Source organism: Bufo bufo, chromosome 5 (assembly GCF_905171765.1).
Source record: "Bufo bufo chromosome 5, aBufBuf1.1, whole genome shotgun sequence".
Lineage (NCBI taxonomy): Eukaryota > Metazoa > Chordata > Amphibia > Anura > Bufonidae > Bufo > Bufo bufo.
The window spans coordinates 550,511,957-550,539,615 of record NC_053393.1 but is presented as its reverse complement, the minus strand read 5'-3'; the positions used below and the strand labels follow the sequence as shown (position 1 = coordinate 550,539,615).

The 27,659-nt window shown below is 50.6% G+C and overlaps 2 protein-coding genes across 13 annotated transcripts in view; one reads left to right on the top strand and one right to left on the bottom strand.

The window, feature by feature from the left end:
* Positions 1–11,714: 11,714 nt before the first annotated feature.
* Positions 11,715–22,176, bottom strand: LOC121000812 (tubulin delta chain-like). Of its 5 annotated transcripts, none has more exons than XM_040431473.1 (12): positions 22,034–22,176; positions 21,545–21,984; positions 18,614–18,714; positions 18,349–18,444; positions 17,857–17,918; positions 17,516–17,653; positions 14,899–15,040; positions 13,729–13,914; positions 13,540–13,635; positions 13,290–13,365; positions 12,556–12,697; positions 11,715–12,460 (listed from the first exon to the last, which is right to left on the bottom strand). In XM_040431473.1, the coding sequence occupies exons 2-12, from the start codon at positions 21,914–21,916 to the stop codon at positions 12,225–12,227; spliced, it is 1,647 nt and encodes a 548-aa protein (XP_040287407.1). In that variant the 5' UTR covers positions 21,917–21,984; positions 22,034–22,176; the 3' UTR covers positions 11,715–12,224. The 5 variants fall into 5 exon arrangements, with proteins under 5 accessions (XP_040287407.1, XP_040287406.1, XP_040287408.1 ...); XM_040431472.1 differs by having other exon boundaries at positions 21,545–21,947; positions 21,985–22,068; XM_040431474.1 differs by lacking the exon at positions 22,034–22,176 and having other exon boundaries at positions 18,614–18,711; positions 21,545–21,944.
* SETD2 (SET domain containing 2, histone lysine methyltransferase) overlaps positions 22,163–27,659 on the top strand; it is a 57,616-nt gene continuing 52,119 nt past the window's right edge. For 7 of the 8 annotated variants that reach the window (XR_005778906.1, XM_040431468.1, XM_040431469.1 and 4 more), the window contains exon 1: positions 22,163–22,288. Coding sequence is in view for 7 of the 8 variants with exons in the window: in XM_040431468.1 (XP_040287402.1) it covers positions 22,254–22,288 (35 nt within the window). In the remaining variant the exon portion in view is untranslated. The remainder of the gene's footprint in view (positions 22,289–27,659) is intronic. The other variant, XM_040431470.1, reaches the window with a different exon arrangement.

The following is a 27,659-nucleotide window of genomic DNA, read 5'->3' as shown; positions in this document are numbered from 1 at the left end:
GGAGGAACCCAGGGCCAACCGCACCAGCATATGGTCTCACAAGGGGTCTGAGGATCTCATCTCGGTACCTAATGGCAGTCAGGCTACCTCTGGCGAGCACATGGAGGGCTGTGCGGCCCTCCAAAGAAATGCCACCCCACACCATTACTGACCCAATGCCAAACCGGTCATGCTGGAGGATGCTGCAGGCACATGTGCTCAGTGTGAACCTGCTTTCATCTGTGAAGAGCACAGGGCGCCAGTGGCGAATTTGCCAATCTTGGTGTTCTCTGGCAAATGCCAAACGTCCTGCACGGTGTTGGGCTGTAAGCACAACCCCCACCTGTGGACGTCGGGCCCTCATATCACCCTCATGGAGTCTGTTTCTGACCGTTTGAGCAGACACATGCACATTTGTATTTAGATGTGGGGAAACCAGCACTCACTCAAATGCACGCTGCACGGGAGAGGACGTCAATCCACAGTAGGATCCCAGCAGTCGCGTCTTTGTGAATCAAATGTCTTTTATTCCATAGGACCAGGTGCCTTCATCAACAGGTAATCCAAATACAAATTTAACAGACTATATATGCTCTACAGTCACCGCCCACAGGAGCAAAAGTCCATCCCATAAAGGGAATGGCCAAAAAGTAACAGGTGTAATCAATTTAATAATAGACAAACCAAAGCAGAGAAAAAAGCATCTAGATAGATATTTCATCTTACATTTGTAGATAATACTCTTGTATAACTTTCAAATTTTCAATACCTGAGAAATAAACAGCAAAATATTATAAATATATAACAAAATTATTATATTACAGATACATAACCTCATATTCCCTATTGAGGCCTCTAGGGTGCAATGTGTCCAATGTATGGATCCAAAAGGCTTCCCTCCGTAGCAACATCTTATTAATGTCACCCCCCCTCCGTGGTCTAATCACCTGCTCTATAACCTGGAATTTCAGTTGGGCAATAGAATGTCTGCACTTTTCAAAGTGGCTTGGAATGGGTAATAATAAATTTTTTGTTCTAATGGTCGATTTGTGTTTGTTAATTCTGTCCCTCACTGCCTGCATTGTCTGACCAATGTACAACAGACCACAAGGGCATTTAATCAGATGATGATAAAATGTAGGGCCCTTTATGATGTGTGAACACTGGAGACAATGCAGGCAGGGGAACGTCCCTTTACGCGGTGTTGATAATACACTTTGACGTAACATGCGAGTCTTCAAATGTTGTTTATCTGATTAAATGCCCTTGTGGTCTGTTGTACATTGGTCAGACAATGCAGGCAGTGAGGGACAGAATTAACAAACACAAATCGACCATTAGAACTAAAAATTTATTATTACCCATTCCAAGCCACTTTGAAAAGTGCAGACATTCTATTGCCCAACTGAAATTCCAGGTTATAGAGCAGGTGATTAGACCACGGAGGGGGGGGTGACATTAATAAGATGTTGCTACGGAGGGAAGCCTTTTGGATCCATACATTGGACACATTGCACCCTAGAGGCCTCAATAGGGAATATGAGGTTATGTATCTGTAATATAATAATTTTGTTATATATTTATAATATTTTGCTGTTTATTTCTCAGGTATTGAAAATTTGAAAGTTATACAGGAGTATTATCTACAAATGTAAGATGAAATATCTATCTAGATGCTTTTTTCTCTGCTTTGGTTTGTCTATTATTAAATTGATTACACCTGTTACTTTTTGGCCATTCCCTTTATGGGATGGACTTTTGCTCCTGTGGGCGGTGACTGTAGAGCATATATAGTCTGTTAAGTTTGTATTTGGATTACCTGTTGATGAAGGCACCTGGTCCTATGGAATAAAAGACATTTGATTCACAAAGACGCGACTGCTGGGATCCTTTGTTCACATGCACATTTGTGGCCTGCTGGAGGTCATTTTGCAGGGCTCTGGCAGTGCTCCTCCTGTTCCTCCTTGCACAAAGGTGGAGGTAGCGGTCCTGATGCTGGGTTGTTGCCCTCCTACGACCTCCTCCACGTGTCCTGATGTACTGGCCTGTCTCCTGGTAGCGCCTCCATGCTCTGGACACTACGCTGACAGACACAGCAAACCTTCTTGCCACAGCTCGCATTGATGTGCCATCCTGGATAAGCTGCACTACCTGAGCCACTTGTGTGGGTTGTAGACTCCGTCTCATGCTACCACTAGAGTGAAAGCACCGCCAGCATTCAAAAGTGACCAAAACATCAGCCAGGAAGCATAGGAACTGAGAAGTGGTCTATGTGTCATGGTCTTACCTTCTTGCTGTTCTCCTTCGTTTGACATGTGCTGGCGGCCATCTTGGTTTCTGGGTTTCTTGTAGCCTCCCACCCTGCGGCTCCTCCTTCCCACTGGGAGGAGCTGGATGCCTAGCTCATATATATAGGAGGTCTGTGGCTTCAGTTCCTTGCTTGGTCCTCCTGTGTTCACATGCTTCTAGACTGCTGCTGCTTCTGGTTCCTGATCCTGGTTTCGTCCGACTACCCTGCTGGTTCCTGATCCTGGCTTCGTCTGACTACCCTGCTGGTTCCTGATCCTGGCTTCGTCTGACTACCCTGCTGGTTCCTGATCCTGGCTTCGTCTGACTACCCTTCTGGTTCCTGACCCCTGGCTTCGCAAAGACTCTGCTTCGGTTTCGCCATCCGTTTGGACTTTTGCTTTACAGCTTTATTTTCAATAAAGCCTTCTTATTTTCACTTATCCCTTGTTGTACGTCTGGTTCATGGTTCCGTGACATTAGGACCAAGCCATGAATTCTGACGGTACAGGGCCATCCTCGCTACCCACGCTGGTTGCCAGACTTGATCAGCAGGATCACCTGTTGGGTCGGTTCGCTGTGGCGTTGCAAACCCTGCTTGAACGCACGGCTCATTTCGCTCCCGTTGCCGATGGGTCGGTTGTCGCTCGGTCGGTTGTCGCTCCTGGGCCCGCTCCTACTGCCGCTCCGGTTGTTGCGCCAGAGTCTACCCCGACACCTGTTGTTGCACCTGCGGTGTTTCGGGGTATGACCGGTTCTGCCCCTCTTCCACAGCGCTTTGGGGGAGAGCCAACTCAGTGCCGAGGTTTCCTTAACCAGGTGGGCATTTATTTCGAGTTGCTGCCACATGCCTTTCCTACTGAGAGATCAAAGGTGGGCTTCTTGATCTCGCTGCTCTCGGACAAGGCCTTGGCCTGGGCCAGCCCTTTATGGGAGAACAACAATCCGGTGGTTGCCGAGTTTTCCGGTTTTGTTGCTTCTCTTCGGAAGGTATTCGATGTGCCGGCTCGTGCTGCCTCTGCTGCGAAGCTCCTTATGTCCATCAGACAGGGTTCACGATCCGTAGCTGAATACGCCATTGAGTTTCGTACCCTGGCAGCAGAGGTGGGCTGGAATAATGAGGCTCTGGTCGCTGCTTTCTCTCATGGTCTCTCGGATGCCTTGAAGGATGAGGTTGCTGCTAAGGACCTACCAGTGGAGCTCGAGTCTCTTATTTCTTTCCTGATTTTGATTGACACCAGACTCAGGGAGAGACCTTCCTTTAAGGAGAGCCTGCGGAGGTTTTCTAACAGATTGGCGCCTACGTTTGCTGTCCCACCCGTGCCTCCCTCTCCTCCCACGCCTCCTGGGGATGACTTGTCTGGGGGTGAACCCATGCAGCTGGGGTTTGCTCGCCTGTCCGAGGGGGATAGGGTACTCCGGAGACGCGAGGGCCGATGCATGTACTGTGGTCTCGGTGGGCATTTTCGGTTGGCATGTCCGAACCGTCCGGGAAACGCTCGCACCTGAGATCCTGTCGGGGGCAGATCTTGGGTGGAGTCTCCTCGTCCCCGGTTTCCCGTGTTGACAAACCACTGATCACTGTTGTCCTCTCCTGGGTCGGGGGCTCGGTGACGACCCAGGCGTTGGTGGACTCTGGTGCTGGTGGTTTGTTCATTGATAATGTGTTCGCTGCCGCCAATTCCATTCCTCTGCAGGCTCGAGGTTCCCCACTGGCTCTTGAGGCGATAGACGGCAGACCCCTTCTGCCGCCACACGTGACTCATGAGACCCTTCCAGTGGGGATAGCCATTGGTGCCGTTCACAGAGAGTCGGTCTGCCTCCAGGTTATTTCGTCTCCACACTACTCGGTGGTCTTGGGGTACCCCTGGCTCCGGAAGCATAATCCGACTTTCGATTGGAGATCGGCCGAGATCCTCTCGTGGTCACCGCAGTGTGGGGCTAGTTGCATCCATGGGTCTGTCAAGTTGCTGTGTACTTCCTCGGACTCTCTGTTGCCTCCTGAATACGAGGAGTACCGGGATGTATTTGATAAGGTGCGCGCGGTTGCCCTACCTCCGCACCGCCCATACGATTGTGCCATAGAGTTACAATCTGGTGCCGTTCCTCCTCGTGGCAAAGTCTATCCACTGTCGGTAGCGGAGAATGAGGCCATGGAGGAGTACGTGAGGGAGGCGCTTTCACGCGGACACATTCGCAAATCCTCGTCCCCGGCAGGGGCTGGATTTTTCTTTGTGAAAAAGAAGGGCGGTGAGTTGAGGCCTTGCATCGATTACAGGGGTCTCAATCGCATCACGATCAAGAACGCTTACCCGATACCCTTGATTTCCGAGCTGTTCGATCGCCTTAAAGGGGCCACGGTCTTTACCAAACTCGACCTGAGGGCGGCATATAACCTGGTAAGGATCAAGGCGGGCGATGAGTGGAAGACCGCGTTTAACACCAGGACCGGTCATTATGAATCCTTGGTTATGCCCTTTGGGTTGTGCAATGCGCCCGCAGTCTTTCAGGAATTCATCAACGATGTTTTCCGTGACCTGTTGCAGCAGTGTGTGGTGGTCTATTTGGATGACATCTTGGTATATTCTGAATCCATGGAGGCCCACATTCTGGATGTCAGACGAGTGTTGCAACGGTTACGAGAGAACAAGCTGTTCGGTAAGCTTGAGAAATGCGAATTTCACCGATCCAGGTAACCTTCTTAGGTTACATCATTTCCGCTGAGGGGTTCTCCATGGATCCTGAGAAGGTTTCGGCTGTCTTACAGTGGCCCCAGCCCAGTGGTCTTCGTTCCCTGCAGCGCTTTTTGGGCTTCGCCAATTATTATCGGAAGTTCATCAGGGACTTTTCCATGCTAGCCAAGCCTCTCACGGATCTGACCAGGAAGGGCAGTAATTCCCAGGTCTGGCCGCTCGAGGCCATCCGAGCTTTTGAGGCTCTAAAGTCCGCCTTTGTGTCGGCTCCGATTCTGTCGCATCCCAACCCTGGGTTGCCCTTTGTCCTCGAGGTGGACGCGTCTGAGACGGGAGTAGGCGCCCTTCTGTCTCAGCGTAGAACACCAGAGGGTCCTCTGCTTCCTTGTGGGTTTTACTCCCGGAAACTGTCTTCCGTGGAGTGCAACTATCAGATTGGTGACAGGGAGTTATTGGCCATCGTGCAGGCCCTTAAAGAATGGAGGCACTTGCTCGAGGGTTCGGTGGTTCCGGTCCTCATCCTGACGGACCACAAGAATCTGACCTACCTTTCTGAGGCCAAGAGATTGACACCACGTCAGGCCAGATGGGCTCTGTTCTTGTCACGTTTTAATTACGTGGTCTCCTACCTACCCGGTTCCAAGAACATCAGGGCGGATGCCTTATCACGGCAGTACTCCGAGCTGTCCAGGGAGGAGTCGATTCCGACTTCGGTCATACCTCCGAATCAGATCTTGGCCGCCATTCGCACCAGCCTGACCTCTCCCCTGGGTGAGCAGATTTTGGCGGCTCAATCTGGTGCTCCCTCTGGGAGACCCAACGGCAGATGTTTTGTGCCTGAGGAGTTGCGCACTCGGTTGTTGCGAACCTACCATAACTCCAAGACCGCGGGGCATCCTGGAAAGAATCAGCTGTCCTGGGCTGTTTCACGTCTGTTCTGGTGGCCTTCCCTACGTTCCGACATCGCCGCATATGTAGCGGCATGCTCCGTTTGTGCCCAGAGTAAGTCCCCTCGGCACCTTCCGTTGGGCCTTCTGCAACCCATAGCCACCGGGGAGCGCCCATGGTCACACCTGGGGATGGATTTCATTGTGGACCTCCCTGCATCCCGAGGCCATACGGTCATTCTCATGATTGTGGATCGGTTTTCCAAAATGTGCCACTGTGTTCCTCTCAAGAAGTTACCCTCTGCACAAGAGTTGGCCACGATTTTTGCCAGGGAGGTCTTCCGGTTGCACGGTTTGCCCAAGGAGATTGTGTCGGATCGGGGGAGTCAGTTTGTGTCCAGGTTCTGGCGCGCCTTTTGCTCCCAGTTGGGGATTCATCTCTCCTTCTCCTCGGCCTACCACCCTCAGTCCAATGGGGCCGCAGAACGATCCAATCAGGCCTTGGAGCAATTCCTTCGTTGCTATGTCTCCGATCACCAAGACAATTGGGTTGACCTCCTGCCTTGGGCTGAGTTTGCCAGGAACACGGCGGTGAACTCTTCCTCTGGGACGTCTCCCTTCATGGCCAATTATGGGTTCCAACCTGCCGTGTTACCGGAGGTATTCTCTCCCCAGGATATTCCGGCTGTAGAGGATCACCTTTCCGTCCTACGTGCTTCTTGGGTACAGATCCAGAAGTCCCTTGAGGTCTCTGCGCAGCGCCAGAGACTCCAGGCTGATCGCAGACGAGCGCCTGCTCCTTCCTACCAGGTCGGAGACCGTGTATGGTTGTCCACCCGCAACCTCAACCTTCGAGTGCCCACTCCCAAGCTGGCGCCTCGCTTTGTTGGTCCCTTCCGAGTGCTTCGCAGGGTAAACCCGGTAGCCTATGCCCTTGCGCTTCCTCCTGGCATGCGGATCTCCAACGTGTTTCATGTCTCCCTGTTGAAGCCACTGGTGTGTAATCGTTTCACTTCCTCGGTTCCTCGGCCTCGTCCGGTCCAAGTGGGCAATCGTGAGGAATATGAGGTGAGCAATATCCTGGACTCACACCTGGTCCGCGGTCGGTTGCAGTTTTTGGTCCATTGGCGTGGTTATGGTCCAGAGGAGCGTTCCTGGGTTCCCTCCGCAGATGTCCATGCTCCTGCCTTGCTCCGAGCCTTCCACGCACGCTTCCCTCAGAAACCGTTTTGTGCTCCGCGGAGGAGGGGCCCTTGAGGGGGAGGTACTGTCATGGTCTTACCTGCTTGCTGCTCTCCTTCGTTTGACATGTGCTGGCGGCCATCTTGGTTTCTGGGTTTCTTGTAGCCTTCCACCCTGCGGCTCCTCCTTCCCCTGGGAGGAGCTGGATGCCTAGCTCATATATATAGGAGGTCTGTGGCTTCAGTTCCTTGCTTGGTCCTCTTGTGTTCACATGCTTCTAAGACTGCTGCTGCTTCTGGTTCCTGATCCTGGCTTCGTCTGACTACCCTGCTGGTTCCTGATCCTGGCTTCGTCTGACTACCCTGCTGGTTCCTGATCCTGGCTTCGTCTGACTACCCTGCTGGTTCCTGATCCTGGCTTCGTCTGACTACCCTTCTGGTTCCTGACCTCTGGCTTCGCAAAGACTCTGCTCGGTTTCACCATCCGTTTGGACTTTTGCTTTACAGCTTTATTTTCAATAAAGCCTTCTTATTTTCACTTATCTCTTGTTGTACGTCTGGTTCATGGTTCCGTGACACCGTTCTTTACTCCGCGGAGGAGGGGCCCTTGAGGGGGAGGTACTGTCATGGTCTTACCTTCTTGCTGTTCTCCTTCGTTTGACATGTGCTGGCGGCCATCTTGGTTTCTTGTAGCCTCCCACCCTGCGGCTCCTCCTTCCCACTGGGAGGAGCTGGATGCCTAGCTCATATATATAGGAGGTCTGTGGCTTCAGTTCCTTGCTTGGTCCTCCTGTGTTCACATGCTTCTAGACTGCTGCTGCTTCTGGTTCCTGATCCTGGTTTCGTCCGACTACCCTGCTGGTTCCTGATCCTGGCTTCGTCTGACTACCCTGCTGGTTCCTGATCCTGGCTTCGTCTGACTACGCTTCTGGTTCCTGACCCCTGGCTTCGCAAAGACTCTGCTTCGGTTTCGCCATCCGTTTGGACTTTTGCTTTACAGCTTTATTTTCAATAAAGCCTTCTTATTTTCACTTATCCCTTGTTGTACGTCTGGTTCATGGTTCCGTGACACTATGGTCACCACCTGCAGAACCACTCCTTTATTGGGGGTATCTTGCTAATTGCCTATAATTTCCACCTGTTGTCTATCCCATTTGCACAACAGCATGTGAAATTGATTGTCACTCAGTGTTGCTTCCTAGGTGGACAGTTTGATTTTACAGAAGTGTGATTGACTTGGAGTTACATTGTGTTGTTTAAGTGTTCCCTTTATTTTTTTGAGCAGTGTATGATGCTTCTAATATTGTAATATTGCTAAGTAACCATGGCAACCAGGCCTGCAGTAGCGTCCTGGTTGCCACGGTTACCGATCGGAGCCCCAGCGATTAAACTGGGACTCCGATCGGAACTCTCCGCTGCCACCAATGATCGGGCAGGGGGGGGGGGGGGACGAGAGGGGAGGCCGCACACTGGCCACCAATGATATTACAATAGAGGGGGGGCGGGGCGCACACTGGCCACCAATGATATTCAAACTGGGGAGGGAGGAGGGTCTGCCCCCTGCTGCCTGGCAGCCCCTGATCTCTTACAGGGGGCTATGATATGCACAATTAACCCCTTCAGGTGCGGCACCTGAGGGGTTAATTGTGCGGATCACAGCCCCCTGTAAGAGATCGGGTGCTGCCAGGCAGCAGGGGGCAGTCATGTACACAGTTCTCAGTATATTCTAACTAGAAGCGTCCCCATCACTATGGGAACGCCTCTGTGTTAGAATATACTGTCGGATCTGAGTTTCACGATCTAACTCAAATCTGATGGTATATTCTAACATAGAGGCGTTCCCATGGTGATGGGGACGCTTTAAGTTAAAATATACCATCGGATTGGAGAAAACTCAGATCCGATGGTATATTAACTCCTGACTTTACATTGAAAGTCAATGGGGGACGGATCCGTTTGCAGTTGCACCATATTGTGTCAACGTCAAACGAATCCGTCCCCATTGACTTGCATTGTAAGTCAGGATGGATCCGTTTGGCTCCGCACGGCCAGGCGGACACCAAAACGACTTTTTTTTCATGTCCGTGGATCCTCCAAAAATCAAGGAAGACCCACGGACGAAAAAACGGTCATGGATCACGGACCAACGGAACCCCGTTTTGCGGACCGTGAAAAAATACGGTCGTGTGCATGAGGCCTTAGGCCTCATGCACACGACCCTATGTATTTTGCAATCTGCAGAAAAAATACGGATGACATCAGTGTGCATTCCGTATTTTGCAGAACGGAACAGCTGGCCCTAAGAACAGTACTATGCTTGTCCGTAATACGGAACTATCTTTTGGCGGAACAGAAATACGGAAACTGAATGCACACAGAGTACCTTCCGTTTTTTTGCGGACCCATTGAAATGAATGGTTCCGTTTAAGGTCTGCAAAAAAAAAGGAACGGACACGGAAATAATATACGTTCGTGTGCAAGAGGCCTTAAGGTCCGTTTTTCACTGCCCACTGATGGGAGGTGCTCCTGCAAATCAATTGTCAGCAGTGCAGCGTCCGTGGAAAATGGATGACACGCGAAGGGCAAAAAACGGACACGCGGATCAAACACAGATTCCTCATGGACTGATTTTCCCATGAATGTCAAACGGACATGGAAATGTGAACGAGGCCTTAGGGAACATACTTTCGCCCATCCTTTATACCAGTCGGAGTACAGATACGTGGTTAGGCCGCATTCACATGACCGTTTGATGCAGTGTGCGAACCCTTCCGTGGGTTCCAGGTCTGTGCCTGGACATGTCCTATCTTTGGCCGCACCTTGCAGATCGCGGAACCATTGGGTCCAGACTGCAATACAGGGTGCACATGGCTGGTTTCCGTGGTTTGCGTATCAGAGGTTTGCAACCAGCGCGGCCGTCACACAGTCGCCTGAATGCGGCCTTACGCTTAAAACGATCATAAAAAGTATGAGCAAAAGAAACCTAATGGTTTTCACGGTTAGAAACACCGGCCCCTAAAGGATTAAACTTTTGCACCGATGTCATTTATTTTTATTGATATATTTATACAGGAGACAGTTTTAATGTGATGATTTGCATCTGTGTCCAGCAGGGGGCGCATTCATTTTTCCATCACATTATACACTGCTTGTTTCCATAGTTACGACCACCCTGCAATCCATCAGTAGTGGTCGTGCTTGCACAATATAGGAAAAAGCTTCAGCCTCTCTGATGGCCGGGACCATAGACTGGTGCTTTTTCCTATATTGTGCAAGCACGACCTCCACTGATGGATTGCAGGGTGGTCGTAACCATGGAAACAAGCATTGTATAATGTGATAGAAAAATGAATCCAGCCACTAAAGGAAGCAATATGGAGAATAACAACTCCATATTTTTTTTTGGTGTACTTATAATCCCTATCCTGCGATATATCTATACATTATGTTATTAATAATTTTCGTTCTGTAGATATGTCAAAAAACGTACTTTTATAATATGCTAATTACCTGTCTACCAGCAAGTAGGGCGTCTACTTGCTGGTAGCAGTCGCAGAAAACCGCCCCCTCCTCCTGTTGATAGACAGGGCCAGCCGCGATCTCCTCCTCCGGCCAGCCCTGTCAGCATTTCAAAAATCGTGCGCCTGTCTTGATTCGGCGCAGGCGCTCTGAGAGAAGGAGGCTCGCCTCCTCAGCACTCCCTCAGTGCGCCTGCGCCGATGACGTCACCGAAAGACAGGTGACAGGGCTGGCCGGAGGAGGAGATCGCGGCTGGCCCTGTCTATCAACAGGAGGAGGGGGCGGTTTTCTGCGACTGCTACCAGCAAGTAGACGCCCTACTTGCTGGTAGACAGGTAATTAGCATATTATAAAAGTACGTTTTTTGACATATCTACAGAACGAAAATTATTAATAACATAATGTATAGATATATCGCAGGATAGGGATTAGAAGTACACAAAAAAAAAAAGAGTTTAGTGGGGTGCAGAAGCCCTTTAAGTAACAAATAAATAAAAAACCCATAAAAACTCAATTTTACATATAAAAATGAATAATAAAAAAATAAACATAACCGGTATCAGTGCATCCAAAAATGTCTGAACTATTAAGTTAAGCACAGTGGCTCAGTGGTTAGCGGTGGCTCAGTGGTTAGCGGTGGCTCAGTGGTTAGCGGTGGCTCAGTGGTTAGCGGTGGCTCAGTGGTTAGCGGTGGCTCAGTGGTTATTAGCACTGGTTCCTTGCAGCGCTGGGGTCCTAGGTCCAAATCCGACCAAGGGCAACATCTGCATGAAGTTTGTATGTTCTTGCCGTGTTTGCGTGGTTTTCCTCCGGGTTCTCTGGTTTCCTCCCACAGACTGATAGGGAACTTAGATTGTGAGCCCCACTGGGGGACAGCGCGCCGCTAATGTCTGTAAAGCGCTGAGGAATGTGTCAGCGATATATAAGTATAATAAATAAAAAATATAGATTTATTTTCCTGTGCGATGAATGCCGTAACGGAATAAACAATGGAAACAGGCGATTCACCATTTTGGTCACTTTGTCCCCCCCATCCCCCAAAAAAACTGAACAGTGATCAAAAAATGGTACCAATAAAAACTAGTTTGTCCCGCAAAAAACAAACCCTCATACGGCTCTGTAGACCAAAACATAAAAAAAAAAAAGTTATGGCTGTTAGAAGTTTTTTTCAAAGTTTTTATTTTTCTAAAAGTAGTAAAAAAAAGCTAAAATCTGGTATTGCCATAATCGTACTGACCCAAAGAATAAGGACGTCATGTCGCTGTAATATCAATATCCAAAAAACCTTGTTGGAATTGTGTTTTTTTTTTTTTTTTTTCAATTTCTCCCCACAACATTTTTTCCCGTTTTCCGATACCAAACATGGTAAATTAAATGTTGCCATACAAAAATACAACTTATCCCTTAAAAACAGAAGCCCTCATGTGGCTATGTGAACGGAGTGAGGAGGTCTTTAAGGGGTTAAAGTCCACTGGGACCCCCGCCGATCACGAGCTCCAGTCTATGGCCGGCCATACTGGATGTCACCCAGCTTTCCCAGTAACGGATATAACTAAGAAATGGAGGGAGACTCCTATTTACTGGCGCGCTGACATCCGGCGTCAGGCGTGTGATGAGGTCACATACGTGTCATAGTCATGGCTGCTCCGTCTCACTAATTATCTGCGGGTTCCCGCTGATCATGGGACCCCCAGACCCCTGTATTCATCCACCACTGAGTTCAGGATATCAAAGGACATCTGGAAATGGTCGTCCTCGCAGCCGTAGCGCCGGTACCAGTGCAGATAGGCGCCCGCGTCGTACATGGTCCGAGCCTTGGACACGACGCTGCTCATCAGGTCCGCTGCGCTGGAGTGATTGGCGCAGACGGTCAGGGAATGGCTGTAACACGAGGGGTCCAGAATATTCTCGGGGTCTGCGGAAAGTGGCAATAAGTGAGAGGTGAGCGAAACGCAGCGGACACAGTGAGAGGCAAGCGGCGCATTGTGAGGGCGCTGAGCGCGCTCTGACCTGTCCAGCAGTGGATGGCGGAGGGGTTCCAGGACACGCAGCGGTACGCCTGCCGCAGCTTCGTCAGCACCGAGTCCCGGGACAGCAGGAAGGAGTAGTCCTGAGAGTTACGAGCCACCGCCAGGGCGGACAGGCTGTGATGCTGGAGCGGGGGAGGGGAACGTTAACGACCATAACAAGACGGACTGCTGCAGGAGCGCGGGAAACCCGGGTGACAACCCCCTGATGGAAGTCATTACCCAACTTTCCCAGAAACAGATATAATCGAGAACAGATACTCGGCCTATACTGTAATTCTGCTGTGAAGAGCGGACTCTGCAGTGATGCATTGTGGGAGAACAGGACATGCAGGGTGCACGGCTTCACAGCAGCTGGAGGCAGAATGCAGCTCTGGATGTTACTGGAGTATAAGACAATCCACACAACAAGAGTGATGATTATTTGTACATGGTCCTAATACTGTGATCACCACAAAATACTGCTCTACTCTAGTCACCTACAGAGCTGCATTCAGAAAGTCTTCTGGTAAAATAGTGCTGTGCTCCAGTCACCTACAGAGCTGCATTCAGAAAGTCTTCTGGTAAAATAGGGCTGTGCTCCAGTCACCTACAGAGCTGCAGTCAGAAAGTCTTCTGTTCTCACCATTAAACATATGAATATTTCAAATAAAATGATGGAACATTTTTAAGAAATCAGACAGAAAAAAGTTACAAATGATCTCCAGTAAAGGATACAAGATGGCCGTTCGGATCGGCTCGGGGGATGGTCTGCACCACGGCACTGGTCACTTTGTCCCACGAGGCCGTTCCCCTGTGGATACAATGAGAAGTACTGAATGATCACCAGGGGTCCGGCTGCCATCAGCTGGCCCTCCAGTTAATAGATGTGGTGGAGGTCAGTGGCTGCCATTGTCGCCTGACGTGTCCAGCACCACAGGGACGAGGCTCAGGTAAGTACATCCAGGAAACCAGCGGCGGCCCTTACCTCCTGCAGACCTGAGACGTGTGGAGGAACTTCATGGAGGACATTGGACACAGGCAGCGGATCAGCTCCCAGGGCTCCAGGCCGACACTCACCGAACTGACGAGGAGACAACGAGACGTCAGTGCAACTCCCCAAACACTAGAAAACCCCAGACCTCAGGAGCTAAACGGACCGGTCGGAAGACCGCACCTCCTGGTCTTCAGTGAATACACAGGACAGAGGAGCCCCGCCAGACAGGAAGCAATGTGTGCGTTCATGGAGGTGAGGGAGACCGAAGGCTGAAGCCCCGATGTAGTGAATGTCTTCTTCTCCACTAAAGAGGCCGCTCTCTTCATCACCTCATCATTCTGGAAGAGAAGGACCCCATCACAGAACCTGGGAAGGGAAATATGTTATTGTGGCGCTGACGAGGACCCCATGGCGGTGCCTAAAAATGGAAATAATTGACCTGACCACGTAATATTACCTAAACGGGTGAATAAAAGACTGCAGCTGTGACTATGACCCCACTGCAGTACCTGAAAGAGCAAATACCCCATCGAGCCATGACATTGACCCCACTGCAGTACCCAAAAGAGCAAATACCCCATCCCAGGTGTGAAAATGACCCCCTGCAATACCTGAAAGAGCAAATACCCCATCCAGCCATGACAATGACCGCCTGCAGTACCCAAAGGAGCAAATACCCCATCCAGCCATGACAATGACCCCCTGCAGTACCCAAAGGAGCAAATACCCCATCCAGCTGTGACTATGACCCCCTGCAGTACCCAAAGGAGCAAATACCCCATCCAGCTGTGACTATGACCCCACTGCAGTACCCAAAAGAGCAAATACCCCATCCCAGGTGTGAAAATGACCCCCTGCAGTACCTGAAAGAGCAAATACCCCATCGAGCCATGACATTGACCCCACTGCAGTACCCAAAAGAGCAAATACCCCATCCCAGGTGTGAAAATGACCCCCTGCAGTACCTGAAAGAGCAAATACCCCATCGAGCCATGACATTGACCCCACTGCAGTACCTAAAGGAGCAAATACCCCATCCAGCCATGACAATGACCGCCTGCAGTACCCAAAGGAGCAAATACCCCATCCAGCCATGACAATGACCGCCTGCAGTACCCAAAGGAGCAAATACCCCATCCAGCCATGACAATGACCGCCTGCAGTACCCAAAGGAGCAAATACCCCATCCAGCCATGACAATGACCCCCTGCAGTACCCAAAGAAGCAAATACCCCATCCAGCTGTGACTATGACCCCCTGCAGTTCCTAAATCCAGGACTGCCGCATCAGGAAGGACCCCATCACTGCTTCCTATCCTTTGCTTCGCTCTCACTAGCTGTAATATGTTACCTTTGCATCCAGGCCAGGCAGAGCAGCGAGTTATAATGCTGGAGCGGGGAGTCACCCGTCTGATGGGGGGCTGCAGTCACAGACAGTATATACCCAGCGGGATACTCTTCTCTGATCTCCTCACACAACCGGGAGCCCATACCTGAAGAACACGAATGAGAAGGAGCAGCCAGGTAATACATAATGGAGCATGTCAGGGTGGTACGAGGGGCTGTTCTCATAACGGTCAGAGCCATAGACCCCTGTGTATTACCGGTCCAAGCCGCGAGGAGGGAAGGAATGGGATAAAATTACCAGAACCTCCGTCTGCTAAATCTCGATCTGTCAGACAGGACCGACTTACAGCGCCAAAAAAATTCTACAACTTTCCAATATAGTTTGTGTTTCAATTCTTTACCATCTTCAAGATCTCTGCTTGCTGTTGATAAATGAGTGCACTCTTGTTTCCATACATAGCTAGTCCTGCTCTCAGCGGAGGGTTTGCTGTAGCTTTATCGAGTGCAGACAATGTTGTGTGAACTGAACAGATACTTTGTTACAATGTATCAGTCTGGAGTCCAGGATGTTTACATCACAGAGCATTGTCCAGACTGATACATTGTATCTACTTCTCGGGACTAGCTGTGTACCTTTGTCTGGTACTTAAAGGGTAACTGTCATATTTTTATTTATTTGCTAGTTTATTAGGGCTAGGAGTGTATACCTGAGTGAGTCTGTCAGTGATTGCCAAAAGATCTGTAATTACCTTATAATAGCAGCTTTCATTAATGTCCTCTGTCCCTTTCCACTGCTAGGGCTCATCTGTCTCCGGCTAGGAAGACAGAGGGGCGGTCCTTCACACTGCATGCCTGCAGTAGGCTTCAGAGTGAGGAGGCGTGTCTCTCAGTAATCCAATCTGATTGGCTGGCAGGGAGCTGCTGGCTACAGCAAGTTTATATGTGACCTGAGGGAATGCAGTTTTGGCCTCAGAGAACTGGCAGAGGAGTTATCTTGAGAAGATTCTCATAATGTAGGATTCAAAACAGCCGTAACTAAGGGGAAAACTCAAGGAAAACAGTGGTAAGTCAAGAAACTAAAGATCGCCTTATGCATAATCCTGCTGCAGTAACATGTGCTAAAACGGATTTTTTTATAAAAATATGACAGTTATCCTTTAAGTACTTACTGTAAGGGCCCATTCACACATCCGTGTGTGGTTTTGCAGATCCGCAAAACACGGACAGTGGCAATGTGCGTTCTGCATTTTGCGGACCGCACATTGCCGGCACTAAGAGAATATGCCTATTCTTGTCCGCTATTGCGGACAAGAATAGGACATGTTCTATTTTTTTCAGGATCGGAATTGCGGACCCGGAAGTGCGGGTCCGCAATTCCGGATCGGGGCCGCACGTCGTGCGTCCCCATATAAATGTATGGGTCCGCAATTCCGTTCCGCAAAATGCGGAATGGAATTGCGGATGTGTGAACGGAGCCTAAAAGGTCCACATACCTGGGTCCGCCATCAGGAGAGAGTCTGAGCGGAAAAATCCAAGGAGGGCAACATCAGCGCGTAGAGCGATGCAGAAAGTTTTACAATAAGCCACGCCTCTAATCTCACCTAATCCTCTTTGTCTCCCACTCACAGAATGAATGGCCCGTAGTGCCGCCTCTTTTTGCCCCTTAGTCAGTAATCATGCCCTTTAGCGGCTCCGTATAATAGAATGTCCAGTAAGCGCCCCCTCATCGGAGGGTGTTCACTTGGCTCACAATGCGATACCCCCTCTAAGTGTCCCCCTGACAGAACAATGCCCTTTAAGTGTCACCCAGACATCTGAATACCCCCCTGCCTGCGCTGAGCCACCGATGGCGGGGGATGGTGGAGCAGAACGCTGCGTGCTGAGGAGGCAGGACAGCTGGCATCTGTGGTCCGCCACGTGAGTACCCAGCTCTATACCAACCATTGGTTGGCTTACTCTGAGGCAGAAATTTACCATCTTGGGCTCCGCCCCTTTTCCAGACTCCCGCCCCTTCCCACTAAGTCCCACCTCCTTTTCATTCGAGTTCAGAATAAATTTGTAGAAACCCTAGTTGTGCCAAATTGCACCACTTTCTAGACAGATTGGTAAATCTGAGCCGCAGTCTGTTAGAAAGGTATAGAACTTTTTATCTATATGATAATTTAAATAAAACCGGAAAAATAGCGAATCGCTCCTGTGGACCCCTGCACTGCCCCTACGGTCACTGTTACCTTGTTCACTAGTTCACAGAACAGAAATTCCTCATTGCAGCTTATCAGCACCTATTCTGGGGTCTCATTCAGACGGCAGTATGTTTTTTGCTGTCCGCAAAAATGGGGATCCGTTTTTTTTTTGCGGACAATTCAGAATACCCACCAAAAAACGCATTGCATTCTGAATTTTTTTTTTGCGGACCTATAGACTTATATGGGGCCACGTCCCGATTTTCAATGACAAGCATAGGACATGTTTTACTTATTTTGCGGTCCGCATCTTTTGGGCCCCATAGAAGTGAATAGGTCCGCATCTGATCCGCAAAACTGCAGATCAGATGCGGAAAGCATCATACGGCCACCTGAATAAGCCCCAACTATAAGCAGCCATGATCCCCCTTGCCTTACCGGAGCCGGTGCCACCACACAGGCTGTGCAGGATCACCGTGCCGCTGTAACAGTCCCGCCGCTCCACCTCCTTCCGGAAAGCCTCCATGGTCCGGCCCAGCAGACTCTGCTCTCCACTGGTCAATATCCCTCGATATCCTGTGAACCAACAGTATGAGATTAGCGCTACCAGGGTCAGACGCCTATGGGCGCCCCGAGGTTCACGGACCCGTCCTGCCCCATGTCCTTGTATTGTCTATCATCGGACTACATCAGGAGCATTTGCCTTTCGCTGTGGCCATTTTGTCGGGATGCGCTGCCATATTGGCCCGCGGTCTCCTTACCATACGCGGTCTCCTTACCATACGCCCAGTTGTTTCCTCTTCCTCGCTGTCCCACAATGATATTGGCCTCCCTGAAGTATCTGAATGGAAACACACGGATCAGTCATGGCTGGAGGACTACCAGAGATAAATAACCAGACCCCAGTGCTGCTGGGCAGGGGGGGTATAGGGGTGACCCCGATCTTGCTGCGATGATATCTGATCAGCCATTATAAAATCGTCACCAGCATTTCTGTCCTACCGCCCTGCTGCACCAGCACCACCTGTCCGTGCTCATCCGGAGCCGAGACTTGGCTCCACCTCACTGGGTGAGACGTAACATGGTGGACAGTAAGGTCATGTTCACACGCCAAGGTATTCTGGAGAAACCCAGACCTGAAACTTGGATTTCTGACCAGCGGATCCGCACACGGATTAGCCCCAGAGTAGCGCAGCTCATCCACAGATAATGAACATGCTGCACTGGAGGTCAGTGAATTCTGCCGGGATGTAGCTGCAGACGTGACTTACCCTTTCTTCACTTGCTGGCGCAGTTTCCGGATCACCTTGGGTTCTGTGTCCACACAGATAGCATTAATGAGTCCATCGCGGGAGAAATATGGATACCTGCGAGAGAAAGAAACGCGGCGCGTCTACATACTTATATTCACTCTGTGCACCCCCCACCTCCCCATAATCAGCAGACATCACTAGGGCGGGGGTCACATCTGTCAGAAGAAATCTACAAAAAACATTTAAAACTGTAGACACCCCACATAATATGGCGGCGTCTCACCGGTCAGCGTCGGCGACATTGCTGCTGAGGAGCTGCCACCATTCCTGTCCGATCTGGTTGCCGCATTGTCCAACCTGGAGCCACATCAGCGCCATTTTCTGCTGTAAAAATGACAAACATCAGAGATGCTGAGTTGAATCATAAGATGTGGGGGTGAATCATCAGGGATATCAGGGTCAATCATCAGGAATATTGGGGTCAATCATCAGGAATATTGGGGTCAATCATCAGGAATATTGGGGTCAATCATCAGGGATATTGGGGTCAATCATCAGGGATATCGGGGTCAATCATCAGGAATATCGGGGTCAATCATCAGGGATATTGGGGTCAATCATCAGGGATATTGGGGTCAATCATCAGGGATATTGGGGTCAATCATCAGGGATATTGGGGTCAATCATCAGGGATATTGGGGTCGGATCCTCAGGGATATCGGGGTCAATCATCAGGGATATCGGGATCAATCATCAGGGATATCGGGGTCAATCATCAGGGATATCGGGGTCGGATCATCAGGGATATCGGGGGTGGATCATCAGGGATATCGGGGGTGGATCATCAGGGATATTGGGGTCAATCATCAGGGATATTGGGGTCAATCATCAGGGGATATTGGGGTCAATCATCAGGGGATATTGGGGTCAATCATCAGGGGATATTGGGGTCAATCATCAGGGGATATTGGGGTCAATCGTCAGGGGATATTGGGGTCAATCGTCAGGGGATATTGGGGTCAATCGTCAGGGATATTGGGGTCAATCGTCAGGGATATTGGGGTCAATCGTCAGGGATATTGGGGTCAATCGTCAGGGATATTGGGGTCAATCGTCAGGGATATTGGGGTCAATCGTCAGGGATATTGGGGTCAATCGTCAGGGATATTGGGGTCAATCGTCAGGGATATTGGGGTCAATCGTCAGGGATATTGGGGTCAATCGTCAGGGATATTGGGGTCAATCGTCAGGGATATTGGGGTCAATCGTCAGGGATATTGGGGTCAATCGTCAGGGATATTGGGGTCAATCGTCAGGGATATTGGGGTCAATCGTCAGGGATATTGGGGTCAATCGTCAGGGATATTGGGGTCAATCGTCAGGGATATTGGGGTCGGATCATCAGGGATATTGGGGGTGGATCATCAGGGATATTGGGGTCGATCATCAGGGATATTGGGGTCGATCATCAGGGATATTGGGGACGATCATCAGGGATATTGGGGTCGATCATCAGGGATATTGGGGTCGATCATCAGGGATATTGGGATCGATCATCAGGGATATTGGGGTCCATCATCGAGGATATTGGGGTCAATCATCGAGGATATTGGGGTCAATCATCGAGGATATTGGGGTCAATCATCGAGGATATTGGGGTCAATCATCGAGGATATTGGGGTCAATCATTGAGGATATTGGGGTCAATCATCAGGGATATTGGGGTCGATCATCAGGGATATTGGGGTCGATCATCAGGGATATTGGGATCGATCATCAGGGATATTGGGGTCAATCATCGAGGATATTGGGGTCAATCATCGAGGATATTGGGGTCAATCATCGAGGATATTGGGGTCAATCATTGAGGATATTGGGGTCAATCATCAGGGATATTGGGGTGACAGTGCGTTATTCACTGTCGCCTCCTTGTGATACGTTTGGGGTAAACAACGACTTCTTCAGACATTTCTAAAGGTTCTTCCCCAGACTCGGCACATCTATCTCCCCCGGTCCTGCAGACGCTAAAGTGCCAGCTCATGCGCTCTACCATCCCACAGTTAGGAGGAATGGGGGACATGGGGCCCCTGTTGTGATTAGGGGGGCCCCGCACAGACACATCGTGTCACCATATCACAGGTCAATGTGGGATAAAGTGTCTGTGTAATGGGGAGATTAATATTACTGGAGCAGGGGGCAGCGTGAACCATCTTTTGTCATAGAACCAAAACTGTCAAATGTGTCATAGAATCCATGACTCATGGATGTGTCGCCCATAGCAACTGATCAGACTTCAATCAATTATCTGATTGGCTGACCTGAGGGACTGCACGTTCCTGTAAATAAAGTTTATGGCAACCAATCATATAACCGTTTATAACCAACATCGGTAACGTGAAAGCTGGAATCCAATTGGTTGCTATGTGCAAGCGTTTTGGATTCTTAGACATGATTGTATAAATAAAGTTAATATAAATTGTTTGCAACCAGTCATAAAGCTTTTTACATTCCCCAACTGACGCTGGGAATATGCAAGCTGCCATCTGATTGGTTGCTATGTGCAGGCATTCGGGTTTCTTAGATATGATTGTATAAATAAAGTTTATAGAAATTGTTTGCAACCAATCATAAAGCTTTTTACATTCCTCAACTGGGGCTGGGAATATGTAAGCTGGCATCTGATTGGTTGCTATGTGCAGGCGGTTTGGGTTTCTTAGCTACCATTGTCTAAATAAAGTTTATAGAAATTGCAACCAATCATAAAGTGTTTTACATTCCCCCAACTGCCGCTGGGAATATGTAAGCTGGCATCTGATTGGTTGCTATGTGCAGGCGGTTTGGGTTTCTTAGCTACGATTGTATAAATAAAGTTAATAAGAATTGTTGGCAACCAATCATAAAGCTTTTTACATTCCTCAGCTGACGCTGGGAATAGGTAAGCTGCCATCTGATTGGTTGCTATGTGCAGGCGTTTGGGTTTCTTAGATATGATTGCATAAATAAAGTTTATAGAAATTGCAACCAATCATAAAGCTTTTTACATTCCCCAACTGCCGCTGGGAATATGTAAGATGGAATCTGATTGGTTGCTATGGGTAACAGTTCCAAACCTTGACAACCGCGTGGTTTGTCTGAAGTTCTGTTCGTACCCGGTGCGGTGCCGGAGTGTGCACGGTGGGTCGCTATGCGTGTGCTAGCGGAGCGCCGGTGTCACCTGTGTGCCAGGCCGTGTGTTGTCCTCCTCATCGCGGGGGGTGTCCTCTCCGCCCCCTGCCCATGTTACAGTTGTGACTGGAGGAAGTGGATGAGTTTGCGCCATTTCCGCTCCGTGTTGTGGAGGGGAGGAGGAGCCGAGCAGCCGGAGGCCGCAGTGCTGCGATCTTGCCGGGAAACCTTGCACTCTCCTCCGGTCTAGGACTTTTGACTCCCGCCCGGCTGTGTTTGCGGCCTTGATCCCCGCGGCGTGCTCGGTGCGCGGCCTTTCCTGCAGGCGAGAGCCGGGGACGCACGGGGGTGAGAGGCCGGAGGGAGAGGCGGCTGAGGAGGGAGCCGTGTGCGGCGCATGGACAGAGATCGGCGGCATCATGGCCTGAGAAGAGGACGGGGCCCGAGATCAGCTGGCACCCCAATACTCTGTGCAGCCCACCCCCATACCTGTGGACCCTCTCTGCTGCACCCCAGTGTCTGCAGCCCACCCCCATACCTGTGGACCCTCTCTCTGCTGCACCCCGATATCTGGAGTTACTTCCCACTATCCTGAGCCCCCCAATATTTGGCATTGGAAGCCTCGTCCTCCAGAAGCCCTGGGGCCCCGGTCTCTAGGGGTGCAGGTCGCTGCCCCTGTTTGAAGCCTTCGCCCCCCTGTCTCTGGGAAGTCGCCCCCCTCCGCTCCGCAGGCTGGATGCCTTGCTCCACCGCTGATAATGGGGGATTTCTATGATCCAGAACACCCTACCGAGTAAGTATATGTAGTCACCCCAACATGTCCGGCCTCCTCCGTGTCACCCCGTGGTCTCACCGTGTGATATGGGAGGGGGTCACACACACAGGGAAGGGGGGCACAAACCCTGACGACTCCCTGTGTGCATGCAGGAGGTCAAGGGTCGTCCCTGGGAAGATTCTCATCTTCCGCTCACGTGCTGATTGGGAGAACTACAAGCCCCAGCAGCGTGTCGGCGTAAGATCAGGAGACGTGTGCACCGTGTAATATACTTCATATCATGTAGATTGTCTTTTACGGGGGCATAACCAGGTGCAGTGCGGCTGGTGGCATAGCGGTCATGGCACTGGTTTGTACTGGGGTCCACAATCACAGACCCCGGAGATGAAGTCATGTTGTCAGAGCATGCTGGGAGTTGTAGCTTTGCAGTGGCAGAAGAGCCTACGGTTGGGGAGCATTGACATAGGTAATGTCTGGCCCATCAGCATTAGATCCGTACAAGGGGGGCCGTCTCTTCTCTGCAGCGCCCCCCCCCCCCTGTCTCTTCTCTGCGGCCCCCCGTCTCTTCTCTGCGGCGCCCCCCCCCCCTGTCTCTTCTCTGCGGCCCCCCGTCTCTTCTCTGCGGCGCCCCCCCCCCTGTCTCTTCTCTGCGGCCCCCTGTCTCTTCTCTGCGGCGCCCCCCCATCTCTTCTCCCTTTTCTAACTGATGGTCTAGTTGCTCTTGGATCTGAACAAGCAGAGCTGCAGTGTAAGGCATGGTGGAAAGTCTCAGCTTGAGTACCTCAGACTTCGGCTCCATTCACACATCCGCAATTCCGCTCCACATTTTGCGGAACGGAGTTGCGGACCCATTCATTTCTATGGGGCCGCACGATCTGCGACCCGGATCCGGAATTGTGGACCCGCACTTCCGGGTCCACAATTCCGATCCCGAAAAAAATAGAACATGTCCTATTCTTGTCCGCAATAGCGAACAAGAAAAGGCATATTCTCTTAGTGACGGCAAAATGCGGAACGCACATTGCCGCTGTCCGTGTTTTTGTGGATCCGCAAAACACACACGGACGTGTGAATGGAGCCTGCAGTAGACGATACCGCTTAGTTTTGAGCGAACTTGTGCTTTAAGTTCGGCGTCTAAAGTTCGGGTTATGGATTCTAAATTCCGGTATGGTCCGTGGTAGCGGAATCCATAACGGGATTCTTCGATAACCCAAACTTTAGACGCTGAACTTAAAACACAAGTTCGCTCAACACTAGTCACTGGCAAAAACTGGGTCCTAATGCGGTAGAGCTGCAGTGTAAAGTATGGTGGGGCAGCGGCGCCTTATGCCCTTGAAACGTGTGACCACAGATGACTGTGTTTTCATATTGTGAGGGATATCTGGTGCAGAGAATCTGTGCTGACCATGGAGCTGCAGTGTAAAGCATGGTGGGTCAGTACAGACCATTCTTTGGACCAGTTCTGCGTACTTCATATTGAATTAGATTCCGTGTACGCTGATGCTCCTGTTTGGAGTAGTAGTTGTTGGCGCTGTAGATCTGGCTTACACTCCGCTGACAAGCGTGGCTGTATACGAGGATAATGTAAGAGAGGACCTTGTGAACCTCCAGATAATGAGGGGCTCCTAGGGGCCACAGGGCTCAGCTGTTATGGGGGAAGCTGCGAGGACATGAATGGGTTACTGTGCAATCCATCGTCAGATCCCCCACATCTATGGCGGCCATATTCCCAGTCTATGGAAAGGTTATCATGAGGGGCCGCAGACAGATTCGGGGCCCCAGGGTCTGTCGTTTGGCGGTATAGTATGAAAACGTCTTATTAGATAACCACCTGGGCTGCAAAACTGCTGACAGTGATGGGTCGGGGAGAGCAGGACAAACGCGCCTTCTGTGGAGCGTTATAATGGTATAATCAGGGGTAGTGAGAACATGAAGATTTATTCTGCGTCTGCAAGTGCCCAGGAGGTGGAGCTTCACTGAAGAATCCTCCTACATTTAACTACTTCACAGCCCCTCCCGTCTTCTCTGAGCAACATCTGGTCTTCTGATTGGGTGCTAGATCTGTCACTCAAAGCAGCGGGGCGGGGTTATTATAGTGGTCTTATTGGATGCTACATCTATCGCTCAGAGCAGAGGGGGTGGGGTTATTATAGTGGTCTTTTGTTTGGATGCTTCATCTGTCGCTCAGAGTAGTGGGGGCGAGGTTATTATACTGGTCTTCTGATTGGATGCTACATCTGTCACTCAGAGCCGAGGGGCGGGGTTATTATAGTGGTCTAATTGGATGTTACATCTGTCACTCAGTGCAGAGGGGGTGGGGTTATTATAGTGGTCTTCTAATTGGATGCTACATCTGTCGCTCAGTGCAGAGGGGGCGGGGTTATTATAGCAGTCTTCTGATTGGATGCTACATCTGTCTCTCAGAGCAGAGGGGCAGGGTTATTATAGCAGTCTTCTGATTGGATGCTACATCTGTCTCTCAGATCAGAGGGGGCGAGGTTATTATAGTGGTCTTCTGATTGGATGCTACATCTGTCTCCCAGAGCAGAGGGGGCGGGGTTATCAATGGCTCAATGCAGAGATCACATCAGGTTCTACAACTCTCTAATAGATGCCATGGTTCAATTTATCACTATTCACAAGATCTCTGCTTGTTGTCAGTGAATGAGAACACTCCTGTCCTACATTCAGAGGCAGTAACCCTGTACACAGCTAGTGCTGCTCTCAGCTGAGAAGGGGATACAATGTATCAGTCTGGACAATGCTCTGTGACTCCAGACTGATACATTGTAACAAAGTGCAGAGAGCTCTGTGCAGCTGCTGCTGATGTGTACAACTCCCAGAGCATTGTCTGGGCCGGATACAACTGTAACAAACCCTCAGCTGTGAGAAAAGCTAGGCCGAAGCTGCTTTGGAGATAAGTTCTTACAGGAAAGTCCATGACTTTCCTTGGAGTCAGACCGCCGGCAGCCGACCATGTACAGAGAGGACCTGTCCTGAGGATAGACCATCAGTATGAGCCCCGCTCAGCTGCCCGTGTCCGCTGCGGGCTGTCATGCAGGAATTCTGAATGAATTTCTGGGCGTTTCGACACCAAAAACCACACGTGATAATTGCAGGTTTCGATGCGGATTTGATGCAGTTTTGCCGCAGATTTCCCCCCTTGCATTGAAAAGGCCAAAATCCGCACAAAGAACGGACGCGGAGGACTTCAAAGTCGACACACAACGAAAAAGCAAAGTGTTTGTGAGAACCGTCTGATCTCCTTCACTTTGCTGGCGCGGTATATATAGAATCTACGGAAAAACTGCGCCTAATACACAACGTGTGCAGGGAGCCTTAAGGTTTTTCAGCCTCTAGAGGTAAACGGTCCATGTTTCCATTCACTTAGAGCAAGCAGAAAACTTGAAAATAGTGAGGATTTGAACCACAGTCGTGGAGGGCAGCGGTTGGGTGTCGGATCACGTCTGTGGACACGTGGATAGCGATAACTCTCATCATTCCCATGGTGTGTCCTGTCGGCCTCTACACCAGTAAACGGCAGGTGTTGTGGGACTCCAACTCCCAGCATGCACCAGCCACTTCTACAGGAGTCCCAAGAACAGCCTAGCAAGTTTGCATGTTGGGACTTGTAGTTTCCCAACAGCTGGCGTGCCGGAGGTTGCTGATCCCTGGTCTACACGTGGTAGTCTGCGCCGTGGATTTGACCCCATTCACATTGTGCTGAAATCTGCACCTAAAACCCCAAACTCTCTGCCTGTGTGTACAGCGCGCTCCCACCCCTCCCCCGACCGGCTCAGTGGTTAGCAGCGCTGGGGTCCAATCTGACCAAGGGCGATGTGTATGTTCCCTGTGTCTGCGGTTTTCCTCCCACCCTCTGATTAGGGCGCACGACGTCTGTGCAGCAGTTTGACCCTCGTTGGGGGAGGGGGGGGGCTCATACGGCGTCGCTGGCTCCACGGCGACCTCTGCACTTTGAGCCCTTTGTTACCGGTGGTTGTGGCTGGATCCTGGACGCTCCCACTCCAGGTTAAAGGGGTTTTCCGTGATTTTAATGCTGATGACTTTTATACTCTGGTTAGGCCATCAGTATCCGATCGGGGCCACCTGGGACCCCCACGACTTTCTCTCAGCCTTCCCTAGGACAGTGACGTCACGTTCGTCAGTCACATGACCTTAGAGCATCTCGGCTCCATGGAAGTGAATGAGGCTGCGCGCAATACCAAGCACGGCCACTATACAGTGTATGGCGCTGTGCTGACAGGAGCCCCTCTACCTCCTCAAACAGCTGATCGGCGGGGGTCCCGGGTGTCGGACCCCCCACGATCAGCTACTGATGAACTATCCAGAGGAGAGGTCATCAGTATTAAAGTCCTGGAAACCCCTTTTAAGGGTCCATTCACACGTCCGGAGCCGTTCTGCAACGTTGCCGCACGGCTCCGGACCCATTCATTTTCAATAGGGTCGCAAAAGACGCAGACGGCACACAGTGTGCTGTCCGCATCCGCACTTCTGTTCCGAAAACAAATAGAACATGTCCTATTCTTGTTCGCAGACATGGACAAGAAAAGGCATTTCTATTTAAAGTGCCAGCCCTGTGCGATCCGGTGTCCGTGTTTTGCAGATCCGAAATTTGCAGACGTGCGAATGGACCCTTTTAAGGCTTATTCTCACAACATAGTAAAATTGAATTTTTTGCCACAGTTTTCGCAGAAACCTCAATGGCCCATCAGTGCGATTATACCTAGAAGTTTGGGGTGATGACGGGTTCTTGGGCTCCGGGGTCGGTCTGTAGGAATCTCCTTGGTCGCTCTGATAGACTCGTTACCTTCCTGCGCAGGAGCTGGTGACCAGCGAGGCTCTTAGTGGCTTCTGCCTCAGGCGGCCGCTCTGTGGGTTCACTGTAGTTTCCACACGACCGGTACAACCGGCTCCTCGGGTCTCATGTCCGTCCAGTGGATGCCCGCCAGCGTAGAATGTAATGGTCCTTGATATTCTCATGGGACAACTTCACGGTGAACCCAGACAGCAGTGGCGCATGCGCAGTCTGTGTCTGCACTGCTCAGGTGCAGATCCTGTGCACTCAGTGGTCCAGGTGCGAGATACATGGTTTTTATTCTTTGCCAACAAGCATAGATCTTGAAGAGGTAAGGAATAGAAAGGCAGCTTACTCCTCTCCTTCTATTGGGGGCACATGTAAGCTGGGGTGGGCCTGACAACCCCGTGTACTGGGGGATATCCTTAGCGGACTGTCTTGTATGGCCGGCTCAGAGCGCACAATGACCGCGAGGCGTGACCGGCGGGTCCTCAGCCCGTGTGCTGTTATATAGGGGTGTGAATATTTCTGTCTTGTGCTGCACGCTGTGTAATGCGGGGTCGTATTCTTAAC